General features: G+C 36.5%; 1 protein-coding gene and 1 pseudogene across 1 annotated transcript in view; one reads left to right on the top strand and one right to left on the bottom strand.

Moving 5' to 3' along the window:
- Positions 1 to 25,477, bottom strand: part of ERCC5 (ERCC excision repair 5, endonuclease) — a 71,964-nt gene that overhangs the window by 16,919 nt on the left and 29,568 nt on the right. The window contains exons 7-16 of the mRNA XM_071208210.1: positions 24,666 to 24,798; positions 22,239 to 22,325; positions 19,862 to 19,958; positions 18,060 to 18,291; positions 9,682 to 9,857; positions 9,271 to 9,386; positions 8,676 to 8,762; positions 7,243 to 7,303; positions 4,866 to 5,009; positions 117 to 324 (exon numbers count right to left, since the gene is read on the bottom strand). Coding sequence (XP_071064311.1) covers positions 117 to 324; positions 4,866 to 5,009; positions 7,243 to 7,303; positions 8,676 to 8,762; positions 9,271 to 9,386; positions 9,682 to 9,857; positions 18,060 to 18,291; positions 19,862 to 19,958; positions 22,239 to 22,325; positions 24,666 to 24,798 — 1,341 coding nt within the window. The remainder of the gene's footprint in view (positions 1 to 116; positions 325 to 4,865; positions 5,010 to 7,242; positions 7,304 to 8,675; positions 8,763 to 9,270; positions 9,387 to 9,681; positions 9,858 to 18,059; positions 18,292 to 19,861; positions 19,959 to 22,238; positions 22,326 to 24,665; positions 24,799 to 25,477) is intronic.
- Positions 1,100 to 2,030, top strand: LOC139436526 (protein-L-histidine N-pros-methyltransferase pseudogene; annotated as a pseudogene).

The following is a 25,477-nucleotide window of genomic DNA, read 5'->3' on the forward strand; positions in this document are numbered from 1 at the left end:
CAATTATTACTAAATAGGACTTCATTATTATTATTATGCAGGGAGGTAATTTGTAAAGTTCAGAAACATGACATATTTTTGGATTTTAACCATCAATGAATGATGAAGCCTGATACCTTTTATCAGGATATAATGTGAAGTGTCTTCAGAAACCACTCTCCTCGACTCTACCTCCTTCAGAAAGCCTCCTTCATTTTCGTATTGCCTTTGGATTTGCCCTGAATGTTGCTGATTCATTTCCTTTTGCACATTCTCTATGTGCTGGTTCAGATGGTTTTTTTTAAGCAAGCCTTGGAGTTGATACTGTGAGAAGTCATTGGACTCCTAAAAGCAAAATAAATAAAATGACTTTTAAATTTTTAAATAGAGATAATATTACTATATTTTTACCGCCTTCCCCCAAAAGGGACAAAGAGCAATTGATTCTTCATTGGTAGTGTTTCCATATTATCAAAGTAAAATTTAACTGTCTGCTTTTTAAAGAGTAATCTCTAAAAAAAATGTAGGCAAAAGAAAGTAGACACCATTTATGATTTCATCACTTATACAAAAAACATTTGTTAACCATCTTGCATGCAAGTCACTGTGAAATTTTGATTATGAGTTAACAGATAGCCAATACTCTAAAATGCAAGTAAATATGCAAGTAAAGTGCCCAACATAGTCCCTGGCTCATAAAAGACATACAATATAGTAAATCATAATTATAACTGCAAGCAAATCATAAATATAATTGCAAGCAATAATAGTTAACATCTATAATGTACTTCCCATGTATAGGACAATGCTTTTAAGTGCTTTTACATGTACTAGCTCATTTTCTCACAACCAGCCTATGAAACAGATATCATTGCCGTAGTTCTACAAATGAAGAAACTGAAACTTAACTAGGTTAAATAACCTCCCTAGAGTTAGATGGCTAATAAGTGGTAGACCTGGTATCAAAGGCGGTGTTATCCCCGCCTACACCCTGAACGGGCTGGATAGGCAAGTTAAGCACGATGGCTCAAACCCTGGAGGCAGGGGCTCCTCCTCCTCCCCCTCCTCCTCTTCTCACCCCGGTGCTGGTGGTAATCAGAGCGAGCAGCCGTGGCTCCCCATGAGACTGTTCGTGGACTGGCTGCGCCTGAGACGGACTGGCATCCGTGTGGCTGGTGCAAAGATGTAGATGCTGTGGAGCCCATTCACCCACTCCTATGCGTGGACTTGACCAGCGGCCCCAGTGGGCCGGCAGCAGCCACTGCTGGCAACAGGAAGGAGAACCACCAGTGGTATGTGTGCGAGAGAGAAGAGAAATTACGCGAATCACTCCAGGCTGTCTTTGTTCAGAGTTATCTTGATCAAGGAACACAGATCTTCTTAAACAACAGCATTGAGAAATCAAGCTGGCTATTTAGCCAAATATATCATTTTTTTGTGTCATCTGTTTTTAGCCTGTTTATGTCTAAGACATCTATCAGTGTTTTCACCAGATCCATTTCAGAGACTGCTTAAAATTAATCCAGACTGGAAATCCCATAGACTTCTTGATTTAGGTGCTGGAGATGGAGAAGTCACAAAAATCACGAGCCCTCATTTTGAAAAAATCTATGCCACTGAGCTATCTGAAAGTATGATCTGGCAGCTTCAGAAAAAGTACAGAGTGCTTGGTATAAATGAATGGCAGAATACAGGGTTCCAGTATGATGGCATCAGCTGCTTGAATTTGCTGGCCCACTGTGATCAGCCTCTGACTTTGTTGAAAGATACCAGAAGTGTCTTGGAGCCAACTAGAGGCTGGGTCTTCCTGGCCCTGGTCTTGCCCTTTCATCCCTATGTGGAAAACGGTGGCAAGTGGGAGAAACCATCAGAAATTATGGAAATCAAGGGACAGAATTGGGAAGAACAAGTGAATTAGTCTGCCTGAAGTTTTCAGAAAAGCTGGTTTTGTGATCAAGGCTTTCACCAGATTGCCATACCTGAGGGAAGGTGACATGTACGATGTCTACTACAGTCTGGATGACGAGGTCTTTGTTCTCAAGCCTGTATAAGCGCATGGAGTCCACCCCAGAGGAGAGTCTATGTTAATGATTTTGTGAAGGGGGGTACCTTTGGGGACTGCCATTCTAAATATCATATAGGAATTTAAAAAGCCAAAATACTAATTACTTCTTTGTAGTGTGTAAATGGACTGTTTAAAAAAAAAAACCTAACAGAGAATTTTTATCGACTCTTTACTCAGTAATGCAGGTCATACTCCAATTATAATGGAAGATATTTTTTATACATAATTGCAGTAGGGACTCATTCCCAGACAAAGCAATAGTCATGACTTCACATAGAATCAATAAATGGATTTTAATCAAATGAAGACTGGCAATAAAGCTGTCCATTCAGTTCCAAATATTGGGTATATGGTATTGTCACTGATACTCTTCCATGTTTAGAAATTCTTTTTCTCTGTTGTTATTCAAGAAAGTGTTTTCTTTTTTTTTTTTTTTTTTTTAAAGATTTATTTATTTATTTAATTTCCCCCCCTCCCCTGGTTGTCTGTTCTTGGTGTCTATTTGCTGCGTCTTGTTTCTTTGTCCGCTTCTGTTGTCGTCAGCGGCTCGGGAAGTGTGGGCGGCGCCATTCCTGGGCAGGCTGCTTTCTTTTCACGCAGGGCGGCTCTCCTTACGGGGCGCACTCCTTGCACGTGGGGCTCCCCCACGCGGGGGACACCCTTGCGTGGCACGGCACTCCTTGCACGCATCAGCACTGCGCATGGCCAGCTCCACACGGGTCAAGGAGGCCCGGGGTTTGAACCGCGGACCTCCCATGTGGTAGACGGACGCCCTAACCACTGGTCCAAAGTCCGTTTCCCCAAGAAAGTGTTTTCAATCATGCTAATAAACTTTGAGATGCAAAAAAAAAGGTGTTAGCCAATATACTATATATATATATAGTATAAAATCTTATATATATAGTATATATATAAGTATATATATAGTATATAAAATCTTATATATATAGTATAAAAATCTTAAAAAAATACATACATATATATGTATTTTTTTAAGATTTTTTTTTCCTTCCCTGACCCCACCCTGCCGTTTTTTCTGTTTGTGCCCATTTGCTGCTGTGTGATCTTCTTTATCCATTTCTCTTTTTTGTCTTCTCATCTATCTCCTCTAGGATTCAGAGAGATTCAATCCTGGGGACCTCTGATGTGGAGAGAGATTCCCTGTCAATTGCACCACCTCAGATCTTAGTCTTTGCTGCACTTCACCTTAACTCTCCCCTTCATGTCTTTTGTTGCATCATCATGCTGCTGTGTGACTCACTTTGTGTAGGTACTGGCTCACTGCGCAGGCACAGTTTCTCTTACTTTTCACCAGGAGGCTCCAGGGATCGAACCTGAGTCCTCCCATATCATGGGCAGAAGCCTTAGCACTTTAGCCACATCTGCCTCCTCATTACACTATACTGCTTCAATTAATATTTATTATTGCTTCTATTACTATTACTATCATAATTTATCATCACTATGATTATCAATATTGAGTTTGACAATGTATAGATGATACAAAAGTCTAATCTGCTATGACTTAGAACTTCCCTACACTATCAAAATTACAGATCCAACTCAGTTGTTACCCCATACTACCCAACAGTGAACCAACCCAAGAGACAATGTGGCGACAGAAAGAAAATAGAGTAAATCATTAGGAACCGCCTCTTTTTCTCTTAATCATTCCTAATATATATATTGTCTATATAATCCAAATTCCATTTCCTCAAGTGCCACCCAGGTATTCTTTCATACTCAAAAAATAAAATGTCTGATTGAGAGCATGGGCTTTTCCCCTGAAATGAAAATAAATTTACTCTGCCCTTTGTGTACACAAAGACCCAAGAACATATGCACAAGCCCACTTATATGAACCTTAGTATTTTCCTATCATCACACAAAAAATAGAAGAGAATAATGGGAAAAGATATAGTTCCTGCTTTTTTCATATTTTGGTAGCAATGTTTAAAATGTGCAAAAGTCTATAGGGAAAAAAATGTCACCATAAAGGATAACAGTGCTGTAAAACTATTAATAGTCTGTTCTACAGTGGGTTAAAGGAGAACTACATTGGAAATAATAGGTGGTAGAAAGAGAGGGAAACAAAACTCATTCACTAACTAAAGAAAGTGAGAAATTAATGGTATAGCATGATCAAGGGACATCATGAACAAAACCCAACTCCACACACCATTCCTGCTTCTGCTTTCTGCATCTGTGGGAACCACCTCCAGATGATGTGAGTTCAGGGAACCTATATCACTGTTCAAAAAAATGGAAAGGGTGGGGGAGATTTGACTGCATTGCTAGGGCTGAATCACAAGACGATGTGCCTGCAATTTCAAGTTAGAGCATACTTTTCCATTGTGATTAGATTCTCAGTTACTGTTCCACAGGCAAGACATATTTTGGGTTAAGATAGCTCTGAGAGCTAGCCTGAGAATTGAACCACTAGCAATACCCTGGGTGCTTACTATGGGAAAAATATTGAGCTAGTTGCTGCTAATGCAGAGGTGAGCAAGATAAGCACATTTTGGTGTGATAAACAAACTCATTTTGCTAAGAGATGTCACCAGGTGCTAAGAGAACATATAACAGGAGACAAGACCAAATCTTGGGTGGAAAGTCAAGAATGACTTCCTTAAGGAAGTATTATTATAGAAGTTCAAACTTATAAATATGTGATGTTTCTTAGGATCTCTGAGATACACAAATGCTGTTCACTGGAAACCAACATATAAATAATGTTTATCGCTTTATTTTTTTAACGAAAAATTCTGAAGTTCTTAGTTCTAATTTGAAAAAAAATGTAATGTACAGTTGTATATTTTACCTCAGGCATTGCTTCAAACAATGTTCTTCTTCGCTTGGTAAATTCTTTCATATCAGTCAAGATTTCATGCTTTACTTCGGGGGGCAAGCTGGTGAAGTCCTCAGATTCAATATCTATCGCATGAGGATTATGAAAGAACTCATCCTGTAAAGAGTAAAGTATAACACAACAGAATTTACATTGCATGCGCTTAAATCTATTCAACATGGCAGATGTTTATTGTGCTTATATTGAAAGCACAGTACTACATAATCTGCAATAGAGAAGTGGCAGATTAGGAAATATATCCATTCACTCATTCATTCATTCAAAAGAAAAAGTATTTACCAGGCAGCTCTGATGTGCCTGGCACTATTCTGGATGCTAGGGTACTGTGGTGATTAAGCCATATAAGGTTCCTAGACTTAGGAGTGGAAGAAGGCATACAACAATAAACATTAATTAACAAGATAATGTTAGGAGCTCTGACAAAAATAAAGCAGGTTAATCTGATAAGAATAATTAGGAGAAAAGGAAAAAGAAAAAAACTGATAGAAATGATCTCAGTAAAAAGATAACATGTGAACAAGGACTTGAATGGCAACGATGAGCATGCTATGCAGTGATCCAGGACAGAACATTACAGGCTGAAGGAACAGCAGGTACAAAAGCCCTATAGCAGGAATGGAGCCTTATGAGTTTAAATAGGTTTTAATTTTCTTAACTATTAGATTAGTTTTAACCTGAAATCAAAAACGAAATTATAAATGAGAAACTCCCCAGACACAGGGAAGTGCAAACCTTTCTCTATACTTTAGCTGATTACCAAAATTTCTTTTAACCCTTCCTTATTATAGAAGATAAAACAATACAATTTGGTTGCCTGATGTATGTATACTGTTTGCATATGTAAAAAACAGCACTTTCCTGCAGTCCAGTCACATTGCTTCAGGCTTCCCAAGCCTTATCTCATTTAATCCTCCCATCAACCCTATAAGGAATATATCATTCTTCTGTTTTACAAAAAAAGACAAAGCCGTGAGGAAGCTAATTAATTTGCCCAAGATCACACAGCTAACAAACAATAGAGCTTGGACTTAAATGCAGGTCTTGCTGACTATGAGGTCCATGCTCTTCACCAAGATTACTATAAATTTGCAGTATCAACATGCAGAACTGCTACAAGTTGAGGAATTCTACATTTTAGTTCAGAGATATTCTACTAGATGTCCGAAAATAATACAAATAAACAAGAAATAATGAATTAAGGAATCAAAGAATGTTATAGCCTATAAGAAGAAACTTAAAAAATGTTTATTAAAAAAAACTTGTATATACAGTACAATCTCAATATGTAAAAATGTTATTTGCTAAAATATTTATGGTGGTGGTTTTAAAACATGTCCACAAACTCTTGGACATTTTTCCCATCTAATTCCTTGCCCCTTAACTAGGACTGCCCCTGGTAATGTGCTTCTAACAAACAGAACACAGTAGAAGGGATATCTGCACAACTTCCAAGGCTAGGTTAGGAAGGCAACATGGTTTCTCTTGGGATGCTTATTCTTGGAATGCAGCCACTATGCTGTGAAAAAGTCCAAGCCACATGTAGCGGCCATAGGCAAGTGTTCTGGCTGATGCCCACATGAAGGCCTAGCCGACATCCCAGTCAAATGCCAGGCGCTTGAGTGACTCCAGTCACAGCTACAGTCTGACTAAATCTGCATGGGAGGCCAGAGAGAGAACTAACAACCTGAGCTCAGCAAACCCCTAAAATCATAAAAGATGAAAATAATCTGATGAAATAGTTATTTTATGCCACTAACTTTCAGAGTGATTATTACACAGCCATAGATAACTAAAATATATGCACAAATATACATACATGGATATGTATATACACACATATCAATACACACACACATTCAGCTATACAGAAAAGGGGACAAAAGAAAGGAATAAAATATTGAAAATGCTACTAGAACTTATTTATGGGTGCTAGGTTTTCTATAATTTCTATACAAGCAGCTATTTCCTTCTATTTATTTACTCATTTATTTGCTATTTACTTATTTATTGATTGGTTGTAAAACAAAATGGCTTCGCTTATTTTGGATAATAAAGACATAGGTAATGGAAAATTCTATATATATGTATGGATACATGTATATTTTATTACATGCATATATACACATGCATATACATAAATACAACGTAAAGAAGTCATCTACTTTTTATGAGGAACTGTTATAAACTCATACTAAATCACTAAAAATCATTCATTTTCATGTCATTCCTTTCAAATAGAATATATTCCTTCAAAATAATTCAGAAATTATTTTAAAAATTATTTTTTAAATTATTTAAAAATTAAATAATTTAAAAATTATTTAAATACCTGCAAGGCTTGTTTTTGATTCATTCTTTCTTGCCATTCTTTTTCATCTTCTTCTTCTGAACTTAAAGTCAAGCAAACAGTTAAAATAACCACTTACAAAAATATGTCTTCAATACATGGTGCTGCTAGTTATAGAGGTTACACAAAGTGAATAAGTCAGCAAGATTTTTACCATCACTGATCTTACAGTCTAGATTATAATAAAACTTAATAACTACCATGACAGGGGAAGAGCAGGTTGCTATGGTGCCACAGAAAGTTACTTCATCCCAATTTGGAGTGCATGAAAACTTTCTGGAATTTCTTCCAATCGCATCTCTCAGAGTTAGCCATGAAAAAGTGAGAGGTCTGGTTATAGGGTAGGAGGGAGTTTCATGGAGAAAAGTGTTTCAGGCAGAGGAACTATGTTCTACAAATATGTGGAAACAAGGAGGAAAAAGCCTGTCTATGGATGGGGTAAAGAGAGAAGGAAGGAGATTGTAGAAGCAAGTAATAGATTTAAAAGTCAAATTAAAGGGTTGAAGTTTTTTTCCTAAAGAATTCTAGAAAGTATTTTAAGCAAGGAATGACAATATCAGATTTATTTTTTAAAATAGATTCTACAGTGCAGAGAAGATACTGGATTTGGCAGGAAAGAGTTATTGCTAGAGGGGTAAGATCAAAGGTGAAGACAAGAAAGTCTTTTGGAAGCTATTACAGTAATCTAGATAAAAGATGGTAGTGAACTAGATTAGGGTGGTGTCACTAGAGATAAAGAGAACAGGAGTGCTTTAAATGTTAATTTGCCTCTGGAGCCCCTGGGAAAGGAATGGGTATGGGTGGGAGGTGGAAACAAACTGTCAAGGTTTCTAGGGGTCCACTTTCACTTCAACCACAGAAGCCAGTAACAATTAAGAGGAGTCCAAAAAGGAGCTTTTGAAAAAGAGATTAGCTAAACTGGTACCAAGAAAATAGGACAGTGCAGTAGCACTATTAAATGGTGCCAAGAAGTCAAACAAGCTGAGAACTGAAAAGCTTCTACTGAACTTAACTAAAAGGATGCCATATGACAATCTTTTAATGTTGAGCCATTATTGGACTGAGAAGTCAGTAGAGAAAGAAAGTGTAGCTTAAAGTGAAAGGAAAACTAAAATCCATGTCTTTATGAATTTTAAATCAACAGTGCTAGCAGAGATTCTTCAGAATGAAAAACAATCGTGTCACGAACCGTCACAAATCACCAGAACACTAAGGTATACTAGTAAATTAAAAATTTAGTTTTTGAAAAATATTCCGAAAGGTATGGACAAATGTGTTAATTTCAAATAATATTAATTATAATTAATATTTCAGGTGCATTAATTACCACATAACTTGTCATACACACAAAACATATATGTTTACCTCTGTGGAAATATAGCCATAATTAAAATTTTAAATAGTTAAATATTTACCTATTTTTTTCTTCCTCTTGTAGAGGAGGTAAAACATAGATGTCATCTTCTCTTTGAACTTGAGTAAGACTCGGTAGTGCTTCATCTCTAAAATATACACATATATTTAAACAGAGATTATATGAAACAGTATTTTCATTTAATAATATCATCTCATTGCTTACACAAACCCTACCCAGAGATGAAAAGGACAAAAACACACTGGCAATGGATTTCTACCCTCACTGATAAGACTCTTACTGGGCCGCTGCTTTGAAAAATAAGTACAACTTACAGAAGAAAAAGGAAATGTGCTAAGGTTCCACAGTGCCTTGGCAATAGCTTCAACTGTATCCATGAAGAAGAGCATCATAAAAGTAAAACATGTACGTAATGTAACACTACATTTTTTTCCCTCATTATCAAAGTTGATTCTCACAGAATGGAGAGTTTTCACTTCAAATTATCAGGTCAGACAGCATCCTATTTATTCATGCTTATTTCACTCTCTATTTTCAGTTAAGAATTTAAATTAAGAGAAAGGAACCAGAGGAATCCAATACAAAAATAAGAATTTTTAAATTTGTCCTTAAAATTAATATAATTATCTTCTTGCCTTTTGCTTTTTAAGGCAGTTTTGATAGCCTGTCTTTTCAAAAATGTTTTCAAAAGCTTCTCTGTAGTTTTCTTGGAGTCACTGGCTGCCGAATCCTTTCTTTGCCTTCTCTTAGCCTGTGAAAAGAAAAGACGTAAATATTTACTTCAGGCTTTTAGTATATTAAAAACATTTCTGTGATTTTCTTTCCCATAGAATTTCTTTGACTAAGTTTTCAGACTACATTTGTTTTTGTTTCTGCTTTTTAGAAAAAAAATTTTTAAATACTTACATTACACAAAAAGAAGTTGAAATAAAATTGTATACAGGTCAAAATTAGTCTTGGTTTCTAAAATTCTAAAAGAAAACTTTTCTGTCACTTTTTTTCTTTCCAAGAATTCAGTAAGAAAAAAACAACTGAATGACACTTACCAAAGTCTGTTTCTTCAATAGTGGAGCATCTCCATCAAAAACAAAAATAGGACGAATTCGAAAAAACAGGAGTTTGCAGAGCCGATGAAACAAAGTGAGAAGGTGAGCATTTTCTATTGAGTTCCCATGGCGATCCCGTACTCCTTTAAGTGCTTGGTTTAACCAAATGCTAATATCTGGAAGAATTGTTAATGGAAAACATTTTGGAATTGTTCTCCCATCCTTACAATTTCAAATCTTAATAGTTGATATCATTCAAACATTGACCACTAAGCACATATCACTATTTTTATTTTTACAAATTGAAAAATGTTTGGACTTTAATGGAATACACCTAAAATCAGTCAACTTTGAGCCTTTGTAACTACCTACCTACCTACCTACCTATATATCTATCTATCTGGATTCCCACTTTATCTATCTATCTATCCATCCATCCATCCATCCATCCCAGAGCTCTTGCCTGACCCTAGATCAGTGGAGCCAATGTTCCAGTTAGTATCATTACCTAATACCTCATAAACATTTCAAACTTAACATAATCAAACTGAACTGTCTTCCTCACAAGGCTGCTCATCTCAGTGAATGTCACTCCCATTCCCCAGCTCCATGACTTGCCTAGACCATATTTTTGCGCACAGCTCTATCACAGAGCCTGTCATACGGTAAATAAAAAGTTGCCATTAACTGAGTTAAATAGTTTAATATATATTACATAATTTATTGCCATAAAGTAACTTAGGCTCATTAAGAAGGAACTTACTAAACACTATAAACAAAGTACTGAAAAGCAAGCTATTAGTCCTATAATATTTGAGTGCTACTATATGTCAGATATTCCTAAGATCCTAGGTACAGAGTAGTAAAGAAGTGAACAAAACAGATATGGTCCCTGTCCCCAAAAGTTTCTATTCTACTGGAGAAAATAGACAATAAAAAGGTAAAGTAACAGATAAATGATGTTAGGTTCTTGTTAAGTGCCCCAAAATAAACAAATAAAGAAGAATAAAGGGACGAAAGAGTGACTGGGGTCAAGGGTACTTTAGTTTGGGAAGGTCTATGTGAAGAAGTAACATTTAAACAGAGACCTGAACCAGGGAGTATACCATGAGTCAAAGGAAGAGCAAATGCAAATGCCCTGACACAGAAGCACACTTCCGTTTAAGGGCAGTGTGGGAGGGGCACAGAGAGAGGGAGGAGTGGTAGGAGTTTTTGTCTGACCTTACAGGCCATCATGAAGCCATGTATCACCTCACACAGCCACTAGGTTTCTAGAAGGAAACTTAAGGATTGCTCTGGTGAACATGAAGAGTAAACTAAGGAAACAAGTTATTAGTTACAATAGCCAGGTAAAAATAGATGGTAGTGGTGGGACAATGAGAAATGGTCATATAAAAAGATCTATCTCAAAGGTAGGACTTGGTGTTCATTTACATCTGTATTGCATTGGATAAATGGTTTTACTCAGCTTGTTCGTAACTATTGTATTAGATTAAGTTTCTATATAGCTCATCATTTTACGTTTTATAACCAAGTAAGAAAATCTAACGTAAGACCAGTAGTTTTCAACTCTGCTATTCATTAGAATCTGATACGAAGCTTTTGAAATGTATAGATTAATAAACTCCATATGTGTAAAATTCTAAATCACAGCAACAAGGACAAGGTGATTTTTTGTTGGTTTTTTTGGTTGGTTTTTTAAATTAACCATAGGTAGTGACAATTCTCAGCTAGGGATGGAAACTCTAGCTCAAATTTCTTACAGAGAAGTAAGAAACATGTAAAATTAAGGAAGCTGAAAATGTTTACATATTTAACTTGTCTAATTTCAGTAGTCTTACAAAGGTAAAATTAAATTTCTCCCAGTTAAAATTTGCAGCAAGTCAAAAATCACTTTAGAGATAAGTTCCAACAGACCTATAAATTTTGAAACAAAAACATAAATTACTTTAGTTCTACAGTATGTGACTTAAAATTTAATTAATCCCAATTGGTACGCACAGCCTAAAGAGAGTAAAATATTTTGCTAATACATTTAAATGCATTTCACAAATGTTAAGGTCCATAAGGAACAAGTTAAACTGTTATTCCCTATTATTTGGTACAGTATAAGTAAGCAAGACAATCAGCTATGCAGTTGGTAAAAGAAAACTATTTTAGGAATCTAAGAGTAAACAATGAACGTGATTTAGTCATAAATAAGTTCTTATTAACAAACAAAACTATAAAATCTGAACACATTTCAGATGTTTGAATTCCCATGAAAATGAAACAAAGCAAAATGAATTGTAGAAAAAGCAATCTTTAGTACTCTTCAGATAAATAATTCATTCTTTCAGAAAAGCCTAATATCCCCCATGAAAATGGCTTGAAGTCCCCAAAAAGGTGCCTCTTGGAGCCATCTAAAAATATTCTAAATTAATTATTAGTTTAAATTTAAACTTAAATTACATTTTAGTTTAAAATTAAACCTTTCCTTTGACAACGTCCTAAAAATTAGAATGCTGAACTTCATTGCCATCTCAATGACTTTAAAACTTCTTAATGCTTCTCATGGACTACAATATAAATTGATCTAAATCTTTGCTAAAATTTTAAGAGATCCTGTAACTTAAAACTGTGCTTTTATCCACAGAAAACCTTTAGAATGCAGACATACTGAAAAACCACTGGAGGGCAGCAGTAGCTTATGGGCATTTAAAAAATTTACACTGCCCCCCCCCCCAAGGTACCCTGCATAAAAACTTAAGAAAGCCAAAAAATACTTACCTATGTAAGATTAATCACATTGCAAAAAAAAAAAAAAGATCTTCCTTTATTTCTTAAAACGGCCAATGTTCCATTATTTGTAATTTGTGTATAATTTTAAGAATTATGGCACCTTAGTCAAAGGCTCCTTTCTCTTAATTCCCGCATTCTCTTTCACTGCACTTACTACCCCGGACCGCATTTCAGGTGAGGCCGTCACCCTACAAATGACTCTCAGCATTCAACAGTGAGCTGCGAGTGAGTAAAATCCGGATGCAAATCACCACATCCCAAGAATCAACGATGCGTTAAGGATACCAACAGCAAGAATCTTCCCTTCCAGCGTTTCCGGGTTAATCTGCCTCCCGGAGCACTCCAGCAGCTTCCAGAGGCCTTGGACTCCCATAAGTCAAGTGCGTTCTCACAGCGGATCCTCGGGAGATAGCAGAACAAGGATAAGCTTTTCCACTGACTGCCTTTTTTTCTAATTATTCAAAGACGGGTTGTACCAATGCCCAAGACCCCGGAAGAGGCTCCCCTGCCCCTTACTCAAGAAAAGACAGAATAAAGAACCCACGATTTTCCAGGAAAAACCGGCTTCAACAAGAATGTGAAGGTGGAGAAATAAAAGCCATGCTGGATAACTTCCCAACAGCAGACACCGCGTCCTGGAAGAAGGAACCAAAAAATGGACGGTGGTGGAGAAAAGGAAATAAACCCGAGTCTCACCCAGCGCTTTGGCCCAAACGTTTGTACTCGCAGGGGAAAACAGGGGTGAAAGACAACGAACGCATCGAGGTAAACAACCAGAAGGCGTGCCACCAACACCGATTGCTTTCTCGGGTGGGACCTAAACCCAGGGTTAATGGGACGTCTCGGTTTCCGTCTAATGCAAAACGCAGGGTGGAAATTCCGCCTCCCCGTAGTGACGTATATATGCTGCGTCCGTAGCGTTCTGGCTGTGTGCTGGTGCAGCCAATGTTCGTGTCCTTTCAACCTGATGCTCTTTCTTCACGTGCTCGTCCATGCACCCTGTGTCCTTTACACGTAAAAACACAGCGCCAAGTGCCTACTTGCTCAGTTGAAAAATTAATAGGCTTTTTTTTAGGTATCATTTTCTCCCCATTGAGCTGCAAATTAAGAAAATTCTTTATACTATTATTTTACACGTAAAGACACAACCAAAAGGTGGAGGATAGTTGTTTTTAAACTAAGTATCGATATGTATTCAATAGCATGTAATGACTAGATAGTAATACAATGTAAAGCTTTAAACATTGAAATATACCATCGTTTTCTCTAGCATCTAAAATGTGGGGTTTCACAGTTTTAAAGTCAGAAATTACAAGAAATTAATTGCCAGAGTGACCTCTGGAAAGGCCTAGGCTCTGGAGCCTTCAAGATTGCAATCCCGACCATACCACCTTACACAATTTAGCATTGTTCAAGTCACATTTGTTCAGAACTTCCATTTCTTCATCTGTAAAATGGATATAAAACTAGTCTTTCAGGCTTATTAGTAAGGGTTTGAGGTTAAGCAATAGTAACTTCAATAAATGATATACACAGTTCAGATATGATCTAATGAAACTAGATTCAAACTCAATGAAAGTTCTATTTAAATGACAGGTAATTTTTTTTAAATTATCACACACAAGTTTTTGAGAAAGTCATTTCTATGCCTCAACAGATGGGTTACAGTAGCAATGTTTAGTTGATTTAATTACAACTGATTTTCTATCAGAAATAATTCCAATAAGGTGTTTTTGCATTTCCTGTATCTGTAAAGTAATCCCCAGAAATTGCTTCTAATTGTATTTCACTGAGATAAATATAATTGCCTATTCAATGTTTGTGCACACACACACACACACCAGTAGACTGTAAACTTATTGAATCCAAGGACTATTTTGTTGACTTGTTATATCCTCCAATCCTAACACATAGCAGGAGTTCCATAAATATTGTCTAAATGACTTCTTCCAGCCTTCAGTCTATAGCTCTCCAGTGCATCTTGCACCCTGCTGAAAGAGATTTTGCTTCAAATCCCATCCAAGCCACATAGCAAACCTGTGATCCTAGGCAAGTTTCTTCACCGGTGAAAGGCTCAGTTCCCCTCAGTAAAATGGGGATACCATTAACCTCTGAGAGTTGTTTGGAGACCAGTGATTTAATATAAAATACCTAAGTAGATAATAGTGCTCGAATTAGTTTGTTCAGTGACTGGGGAGAAGAAATGCAATGGGTAAACTGAAATACAGAATGTTGGATCCCAGAGGAGATGCCTGAGCTCCTCATTGTCTGAGAAAATGTAAGTTTTCTTAGGAAGTATAGCTACTGCAGCAGCCTGGCCTAATTATGAGGCATAGTTCTTAAACAATAATAGTAATTGGGCAAAGAACAGTTATAGGATTTGATCTAAATAAATATTTTTTTCTGCCTGACGGCTGGGTAAACACAAATAGCCAATGCAGACACTTGAATACTGTACATGCCAGAACAACATTTCTTGAATATTTTTTTGAAGGAAGAGTATCTAAGGGGTGTATATTTGACTTACAAAGAATTGGCTTCTTTAAATGGTGTTTAAAGGATTCTCTATACAGGCTCTCAACAGTAAAATATACATCTTTTACAAGAGTAGTACTAGCAAGGATTTAAATAACCTACCCTCAAGGCACTGTTCTAAATTAACTTTACATATATGAACTTCTCTGTTCTTCAAAACAATTTATGAAGTAGAGACATTAGTGTAATCCTATTTTACAAAGAAAGAAATAAGCATACAAGCCATTATACATTTTGTGAAAAACTATAAAAATGTGTGATGAAAAATGCAAACTATAATGTAAACTATAGACCACGGTTAGTAGCAATGCTACAATATGAGTTCATCAGTAGTAACAAATGTACCACACTAATGAAAGATGTTAATGGGGAAAAGTGTGTGTGTGTGGGGGGGGAATATATGGGAATCCCCCTATATTTTCTATGTATCATTGATGTAATCTAAAGCTTCTTTTAAAATAAAAATTTTAAATGTAAAAAAAAAAAAGATAAGCATAGAAAAGTTCATCTTAACTTGCTCAAAATCACACAGACTAAGTGCAGAACCAGGATTTGAACCTACTTTTCTTCTACGGAGACTTCTAAGAAGAGTTGGCCAAGAAATAAAATGACAGGAATGTTACTCATCTTGAAAGAGAAGTATGCAGTAACTCTTCTTGAGTTTTCTGAAAAAGCAGTCTCTGTAAGCCTTACTGTGTATGGTTTTTAAAGATTTATTTATATCTCCTGTCCCCCCCCCCCAATTCATGTCATTCCCCCTATTGTCTGATCTCTGTGTCCAATCACTGTGTATTCTCCTGTGTCTGCTTGTATTCTCATTAGACGGCTCCAGGAACCAATCCTGGGACCTTCCAGAGTGGGAGAGAGGCAATTACTCTCTTGTGCCACCTCCACTTCCTGTTGTGATACATCTTATTTTCTCTCCTCTGTGTCTCCTGTTGGGTCATCTTGCTGCGCCAGCTCTCAGTGTTTGCTGGCTCTCCTGCACAGGGCAGCATTCCTGTGTGGGTCAGCACTCTGCGTGGGCCAGCTCACCACATGGGCCAGCTTGCCCTTACCAGGAGGCCCTGGGCATCGAACCCTAGACTTCCTATATGGTAGACAGGAGTCCAGTTGGTTGAGTCACATTCGTTTCCCCTTACTGTGTTCTTAATAATTGCCAAACTTGTAAGCCAAATTATTAAATGATCTTATATCGCAAGACTTTCATAAAAATTGATCATGATCAACAAGGAGTCTACATAGTCTCACCCTCTTTTCCTAGGTATCACCATACATTTTCCTTTCTTATTTTGTGTTAAATGTGCTTCCTTCCCACTTGGCTCTTCCTGCCTACCTGCTCTCTGAAATACATGAAACTGCTGTTGTTTATATTTGACCTAAAAATGACAACTTCATTTGGTTCAAGCTAATGTAAGAATCACGTTTTCTAATTTCTACTGTAAAGTCATAGAAGAGTCTAAAACTATACTATCATAATGCATGTTATTTCGTTGTTTATAAAAGTCAGATACAAGATGGCTTCTTATAACACAATTTAGACAGAATTGACAAATTATCATGTACTTCAAACCAAATTATAAGAGTTCTCTTTACTCAAGAGTTCAAAATGATTCACATGATTAAAAGTAGAAAACAAAACTTTATTTGATGAAAACTTTTTAAAAGTTCCAGTATGAAGTAACAATAACAACCTACAAATCTTTCAATCCTTTGCATTTTAAGCAAAATATTCTCTTCAAAAAATGACCATTTCATAATATATATCACCTTCTGTAGGCTAGGCATGTATGAGTGGATAATGGATATAAAAATTCAAGAGAAAAAACAAAATATTTTAAAAATAAAAATCTGAACCCTCTCCTTGAGGTGTATTGCAATATGGTTACCAACATATCCAGCACCTTGTAACAACCAAGTTACTTATTTGAGTCCTGAAACAAACCCCTGAAATGAGAGAAGAGATCCTAGTCTTGTGAATCACAGGTTAGCAGCAGAAGAAAAAAATTACAGCAGCTAGAGAGAAAATCAAATATATGAAATCCACACTTTCTGAAATATTTGACACTTTAAACAGCAAATTATCTATATGTTTTTAAGAAGGAAACAGCTCAGAATTGGAAATGGAATATGGATGGTTGTCCTCTGAGTCACTTGGGCATTTCTAATGCATCTTTAATGTTGTTATCAATATATGACTCCATTTTGAGGGGCCAAACAAATCTCAGAAGATCTCACTTCACAGATTACTTTGGGTATAGAATCTTCAGATGCTACTTGCTCTTTTACTCTACCCCTAAAAAATGTTTATTCTAGATAGTCTTTCAAGATTTCAGAGTCTTGTCATTATTTGATGGTAACGTACAAAGTCAAGAATGTCATGAATATCCTGAATCAATGCACTAAGTCAACCATTTGCACCAATAGAAAAGATGAATTTCTTGAGTCTTTTCTGTTTGCCTCTTTATCAAAAATCCTGAGAAATCATAAGAGGCAGGCAAGTAAAAGAACTGGACTCATTGAATAATCTTAAATGAGCTTTTACCTTAAGAGAGAAAACTAGAAATTGACAGCCCCGTTTTTTAGGGCCAATGGTGCCCTACATCTTGATCTTAGGAGTCAAACTATCTACAACAAATGCCAGGGGATGAAGTCATAGAAATCATGTCATGCTTAAGTAATTAGTGACTTGTTACTATTAAGTGAATTTATGTTTGACTTGTTTAGATAGCAGTTGTAATTTACGTGAATTTTGTGAAACTTTCTGTTCAGATTGCTCATATACTTTTAACTTTAAAAAGACAATCTGTGCTTATCTGCTCATATATCTGAGATCACCCAACATAATCATATACAAGCTTATTTACTGGAGAACTACAAGATTATGTTTTGTACCACAAAACCTACTCACACTTAATGGAGACTAAATAAAAATCTACTGACAGTACAATCCTGTATCTATATCAGTTGTACACATCAGTTGTTCAGTACCCAGCACAGTCAATCATTCCCATCATAATCACTGTAACCCTGGTAGCCACTATTTCTTCTCTCATGGATACTGGACATCTTTTTCCATGCCGAGTCCTGATGGAAGCTAGCACTGAAAGATCGGCCCAGACGCCCATGCTGTTTCTTGGAAATGTTGTCTTCACTCTCAGATTTGGCAATTCCCTGGACATGGGCTTGAGGTTGTGATTCTTGTCTAATGGTTCCAAATGGAAAGTTCCAAAGGCCAAATCTCTGCCAATTAAGTCTCTGGAATGTTATGATGCAATGCAAATTTCCTCCAACCTGGGAAGAAAAAAAAAAGTTGGTTGAAGAATATGAAGGAAAACTATACTAATATTTGGATCCCTATGAATAACTCTATATTCCCCTTTCACCTGCCTCAAAACTAGTACTTTTTCTTTCAGACATCAGAATGTATTATCCTGCATCTTTCCTGACAGTTGCCTTTATACATAAAATATAACTAGGCCCACAGGTCCCCAAATGCCTTTTCCCATTACCTCTTACATTATGACCTCCCCATCTACCTAATTCAAACATTCCCCTTCCTCTCTCTCCTATATATTCTCCATATATTAGTAGGATTAAATCGATAGGATATCTACTTAGTCCATATTATCTAACTTTCTCTGAGAACTTCCTTCAGCAACCTTGTTTCTACCACATGACTGCCCCATGGCAGGTGATTTGAATCAAGAGTGGACACCTGATCCAAGCTAAGTCAATCTTATTATCTCTCAAGACTATGGGACTGGGCCTAGGGCAGGACAGCTTCAGTTTGGACTGTTCATCTGAAAGGAGACATAAGTTGAAACATGACCTTCAGAAAGCATATAATAAAACAAAAAAAGACAAGAACAACAACATATAGACCCCAAAAGAATGAGCATATTAGCTACTTGGTCCCTGCTCCTATTCCAATACCTAGTATTATTCCCTTATGACTCTGGACTCTACTCCTTGCCTTTGGGTTTTAATGATACTGCTTTATCCTTAAAATACTTTTCCTTTTTTCTGTTTAAGATGGTGATGAATTGGGTTTCTGTTATTTATAACCTGAAGAGTACTTAGTAAAAGACTATTTTGGTCAGCTGGGAAATACCTTCATATACACACGCATTCTTTTTTTTTTTAACATTTATTTATTTTCTTCTCCTCCCCACCCTGCTGTTTTTGCTGTCTCTGTCCATTTACCATGTAATCTTCTGTATCTATTTCTCTTTTTGTCTTCTCATCTTTCTCCTCATCTTTCTCCTCTAGGATTCACTGGGATTTGATCCTGGGAACCTCTGATGTGGAGAGAGGTTCCCTGTCAATTGCACCACCTCAGTTCCGGGTCTCTGCTGTGCTTCACCTTGACTCTCCCTTTCATCTCTCCTTTGTTGCGCCACCATCTTGCTGCGTGACTCACTTGCACGGGCACTGGCTCACCACGCAGGCACTCGGCTTGCTACACGGGCAATTGGCTCGCCATGTGGGCACTGGCTCACTGTGTGGGCACTAGCTCACCACACAGGCACTAACGGGCATTCAGCTCACCACACGGGCACTCACATGGGTACTCGGTTCACCACATGGGCACTCGGCTCTTCACACAGGCACTTGGCTCGCCATGCGGGCACTCACATGGGCACTGGGCTTGCTGCATGGGCACTCAGCTCATGACATGGGTACTTAGCTCATCGTGCCTGCACTCAGCTCACCAAGCAGGCACTGGCTTGCTGTGCAGGCATGCTTTCGCTTCTTCCTTTTCACCAGGAGGATCCAGAAATTGTACCCAGCTCCTCCCATATGGTAAGTGGAGGCCTTATCTCTTGAGCCACATCCTCTTCCCATACAAAGGTATTCTTACCTTCTTTGTTTTTCGATACTGTAGCCCTCTCTCTAAGTGCCGGATATCTAGATATTCTGGATTTTGAGTGTTCAGATCAGTAACAATATCTGCCCATCTATAGTTAAAAAGAAAGAATAAAGCACAATATGCTTTAAGTCCAAATTACCATTGTGATGGAACTTTTCATACGACCAAATTGCTGCAATATTATTACAGCAAAAACTGGCAATATTTCTCTTATCTCAAGCTTGTTCCTTCTAGTAAATATTAAAATATTCTTGTTTTTATGAGAATTCTGTTTTTTCCAACTATTATCAACATTCCCAGTTTAAAATGGTGACTTATCATAGGAAATTAATATATATCAACTTGTTAGATAATATCCTGCAAGACTAAAGCAAAAACATTCTAAATTTTCTTTTTAATTAGTCAAGTAAATGTTTAAGAGAGTAAAAGTTCAGATGTCTTTATTCATATATGACAGAATTGTTTGTGTAGAAAATCCAAAGAAATTATAAAACACATATAGAACTAATAAGTGAATTTGGTCAAGAGGCATGATTCAAGGTCTATGTAGAAAACCAATTGTATTTTTTTACATTACCATCAGATAAATGGAAAATGAAATTTTTAAAAATCCACTTACAATAGCATCAAAAAATATAAAACACTTAGGAAAATTTTTAACAAAAGACATACAAGACTATGCTAAAAAATACAGAATGCTGCTGAAAGAAATTAAAGACCTAAATAAATGGAGATATACCATGTCCATAGGTTGGAAGTCTCCATATTGTTAAGGTATCAATTCTTCCAAAACTAAATGATAGATTTTATAGATTCTATCTTAATGAAAATCCTAACAGTCATTTAATGGGAATTGAAAATTAGATTCTAAAATTTATATGGAAGAGCAAAGATCCTAGAATAGCCAAAACAGTACTGAAAAAGAAAAATTCAGAATACTCATACTACTTCATTTCAGGTCTTAGTATAAGTTACAACAATTGAGACTGTGGTATTTATTGGTGAAAGGATACTCACATCAGTGAAACATAATAGACCAGAAATAGACCACACATATCTAGTCAATTAATCTTCAGCAAAGTCACCAAAGAAATTATATGAGGAAAGGAAAATCTTTGTAAACTATAAACAATTGGTGCTACAATAAATGGACAAACTTTGGGAGAAAAAAGTAAAAGTTGATCTCTACCTCAAAAATTCACTGAAATGGATCATAAACCTATACATAAAAGCTAAACTTTATATAAAACTAAAAATTCTTAAAACACACAAAAAAGCACTAAATATAAAAGACCAAACTTGTTTAAATGAGCTTAATCAAAAGTAAGAACTTCTATTCATAAGAAGACATCATTAAAATAAAATGGCAAACCAAAGACAGGCAGAAAATATTCACAATATATATGTCCAACAAATATTAACAAAAAAGACAACCCAATTTAAAAAAAAAAAAAGCACAGAAGACTTAAACAAACATTTCACAAAAGAAGTTATAGGAATGGCCAGTAAAAACATAAAAAGATGATACCATTAGTTATTAGGGAAATTCAAATTAAAAACACAGTGAGTTTCCATTCAACCCATTAGAAGAGCTAAACTCAAAAAGAGGGAGCCAATGTGGCTCAGGTGATTGAGCTCCCACCTCCCACATGGAAGGTCCCAGGTTCAGTTCCTGGTGCCTCCTGAAAAATCAAAAACAAACAAACAAAAAAACAACTCAGGGAACCCAATGTGGTTCAGTGGTTGGGTGCCAGCTTCCCATATACGAGGTCCCAGTTTCAATCCCCAGCCCCCAGTATCTCAAAAAAAAAAAAAAAAAGTTAAACTCAGAAAGAATGACAATATCTGATATTGGTGAAGATGTGTAAACCACCTGGAACTGTTATGCATTGTTGGTGGGAGTGTAACAGCTTTATTCACAATAGCCCCAAACTGAAAAGAATCCAAATGTTCATTAACAAGAGAATGGAAAAACAAATTATGATATATTCATATGATAAAGTAATACTCAGCAATATAAAAATAAACTACTGAAATGTATGACAAAATGGAATTTCGAAAAGGTTACTTAAATGAAGGAAGCCATACACAAAAGAGTATTGTAAAATTCCATTTACATGAAATTCAAGAATAGACAAAGAAAATCCAATGTGACAGAAATCAGATCAGAGGTGTCTATGGGAACTGACCGGAATGGACAATGACAGAACTTTCTATGGTAATGAAAATGTTCCATATCTGATTGGGGTGCTGATTACACAGGTGTACACATTTATCAAAAACTCATCTAACTATACTGTTAAGATCTGTATATTTTACAGGATATAAATCTTAACTCAATTAAAGAAAAAAAGGGAAGTTAACATACTTTTTACAGTGAATGGCAGGATGTTTTCTACTTGATTCTCCAATTAAGATCCAATATTCTACTTCTTGTGGTGAGAGTGGACCCCTGCTAAATATAAAATACATTCACAATAAGCTTTGAAAAGATAATTTGCTCCCTGGAGAATACTGCTTGAACTATATTTTAGTAAAGGATATACTAAATTTATTTAAAGACCACATTGACTAAATCTAGAATAGATATTTGAGTTTAGACTAGGGCAAACTTCTGAAGGCCATTAAGACAAAGCATAAATTAAATTAAGGTCTTAACCCCCTATTATGTAATCTAGGGCAAAAACATTGAAATACACTGTCTCTCAGATTCTACGAGTGAAAAACAAAACAAAACAAAACTTTAACATGCTACTGCATTCTTCAGCTACTCATCTTCAAAAATGTTCAAAAGGCACCCTAAAAATACAACCCTAAAGCAGCGAGTCACCTGGAAGTTTTAAAAAATACTGATGCTCTAAATCCTATATCAGGAAATTCTGACTCAAATGGGTCTGGAGTGTAGTCCAGAGATTTGCATATTTTTAAAGAGAACCTCAGGTGATTCTTAGGTTCGGGCAGAAGGAAGAAGTTCTCTAAAGGGTACAAAGTATCTAGGAGTAACATCACGTTTACATTTGATTTCTAGAGTAAGTGGAAGTTGTAGGATAAGGATAAAACTGTAAGAGAAAGACGATAATATACTCACTTACAAAATATTCTCCTCCAGATGAGGCAGGTCAGTATTGGGAAAAAGGGAAGGTGGCCAGGACCCGGCAGAGAACGCGGCTGGCAGAAACATGGCCGTGAGACCCTACCCGGAAACCTCCTGAGGGGAAGGCTGCTACAAAAGTGCATGGCCAGAAAGACCCTGAAAGACCCTGGCCACAACGTCCCTTTTGGAACTCTTTCCAGGGTCAAAGGAAGCCCTGGATACCTTCAAACAAAAAGGCCTCACCATTGGCCCCCTGAGAGCTAACAAGTGGGGCAACGAATCAGAACAGCAACAGCTGGGGCCCCTCCCCAACATTAGGAGAAGGGGGGAGGCAAGGTCTTGAAAAGGCCTAACTGGGGCTCCCAACTCTCCACTCATCCTGTAGCATGCCTGCCTGCCTCCCTGTCTAGGATTGTGTACTCTTTCTTGTTTCTTAATAAACTCTTTACTCCCTTGCCTACTCTATAGCATGTTCTTAAACTCTTATGTGACATAAGCCAAGAACCTAGAAGCCCAGAACCCAGAGTGTGCCATAAACACAGAGCAATGAATAATGCATTTCTGGACGGGGATAGAACAAGTGGTTTCCCTCTTGTTTCTCATTCACAAAAACAATGTTCAGCTTCCAGGTTCTCCCAGGTCCCCTGCCTGTCTCAGAATCTCACCAACTCAGTGCCTTTGAGGTGAATCAAAGGTCGCATGGGCCTACGTTCACAAAGGACCCATCCCACCCTCAGATGACCAAGACGTGTTATCCTAGCCTGACCTTTGGCCCTCCCATAAGAGACTGGTTACTGAGAGAGAAACACTGTCCCTTCCTCTTCCTCAGGTACCAATGCCACCCATCCGGATGCAAACAAACCAGAAAGTCAGAGAGGTGAGGGTAGCAGGGACTACCAATATTTTTGCTCAAAGTATTCATGGATTCTGTGTTTAGCATCCTCAACTAGGACACTTTTTCCTTTACTTTCAATTCTTCTAGAACTGCCTCAACCCATCATGAAGAAAGCTTACTAAGGAGGAAAAAATGTATTAAAATTCAGTCACCCTTTCTTAGGGATTGTCTCTTCCAAAAAGATACATTTACCTGTACATAGAGATACAGATAAATTAGAAACTCTGAATGAAGGAAAGAAACAAATCAAAAAACCATAAGGATTAATGTAGAACCTGTGACCAGAAATAAAAATTGGCTATAAGCTTCCTCATAGGCCAGAGAAACGGATAACGGTGATGCATTTCATGTTTTTCACTATGAGAAAGGAAGATGAGTTTTTTTGCTTCTGTTTTTTGTTTTTTAATTTATTTTTTGATGAGTTTTAATTTACTCAGTTGTAACGATCTTCTTGAGTTAGATCTTATAATATGTTTTTCATGTGGGACAATGGATGGGAACACTGAGACATAATATGTAATGTCCTTTGCAACTTTTATAATAAATGCAGAAGTGATTTTTCATATGGCTTTATCTTGTAACAACTCTGAACAACAGTATCTATGTGGATAATGTCAAAGCACAATTAACTAAATGCAAAAAGAAAAAGGAAAAAAAATAAATGCAATTCTGCAAAGAAAGAAGCTGAAATATTTCAAGAATGTAGTATTTGAGTGGCTACTCATTTGAGTGACTAAATATTTTCTAAAAACTTTCTACAACACATTTTTCTGGTAAATATCCATGTAAAATATTTAAATGCTTACCTGAATGCTTTATTAGCTTTAACAGGAGTTGCTTCAAAGCCAATTGGACAAAAATAATGATTTTGGCAATGATAGATGTAAGCCAGTGTTTCATCTTTCAACCCGTGAGTTAACTTTGACAAGGCACCTGCAGCTACAAAAACACACAAAACTGAGGAACCATAAAGCAATGTCCATACTTTACACAAAGGACTAGTAAAGGATTTAAAGACAGAAAAGACACTAGTTGAAATACATTGATATTGCAGAGGGGAAAAGGAGAGGCTATTGATGGATACAAAAAATATTGATAAACTTATTTTTAGTTTTACCCTTGAGACTGAAATTCAGATAAATAAATTGCAAATTAATGAACTAAAATCTTTCCTTGCTTAACAAAACCTTCTAACAACACACCTACTTCTCTGTGAAATGTAATTACTATACAAAACCTAGTACCTATTATATACAGCAATGGCCTCAACTTTTCTGGTTAATCACTAAAAACTTACTGCTAAAAATTTCTAATAAGTACCCCATCTAAGCATTATTTGTTTATAAATTACATATATATACCTACTGTACTAATATGTCCTCTACAAAATATATACAGAAGGGAGCGATTTTTAAATTAGATTAAAATATAAACATTCTAATATTTTCTTCCACACAACAGGGATCATCAGCCCCTGTAGTGCATATACCTCAAACTGAAGACTACTGATATATATGAATAAATACATAAACTACAGATAATAAATAAGTTTCAAAATTTCAAACTGCCCCCACTAACACACACCTTAATCTTTCTATAGAAATTACAGAAACTAGAA

This window comes from Dasypus novemcinctus, chromosome 15 (genome assembly GCF_030445035.2).
Source record: "Dasypus novemcinctus isolate mDasNov1 chromosome 15, mDasNov1.1.hap2, whole genome shotgun sequence".
Taxonomy (NCBI): domain Eukaryota; kingdom Metazoa; phylum Chordata; class Mammalia; order Cingulata; family Dasypodidae; genus Dasypus; species Dasypus novemcinctus.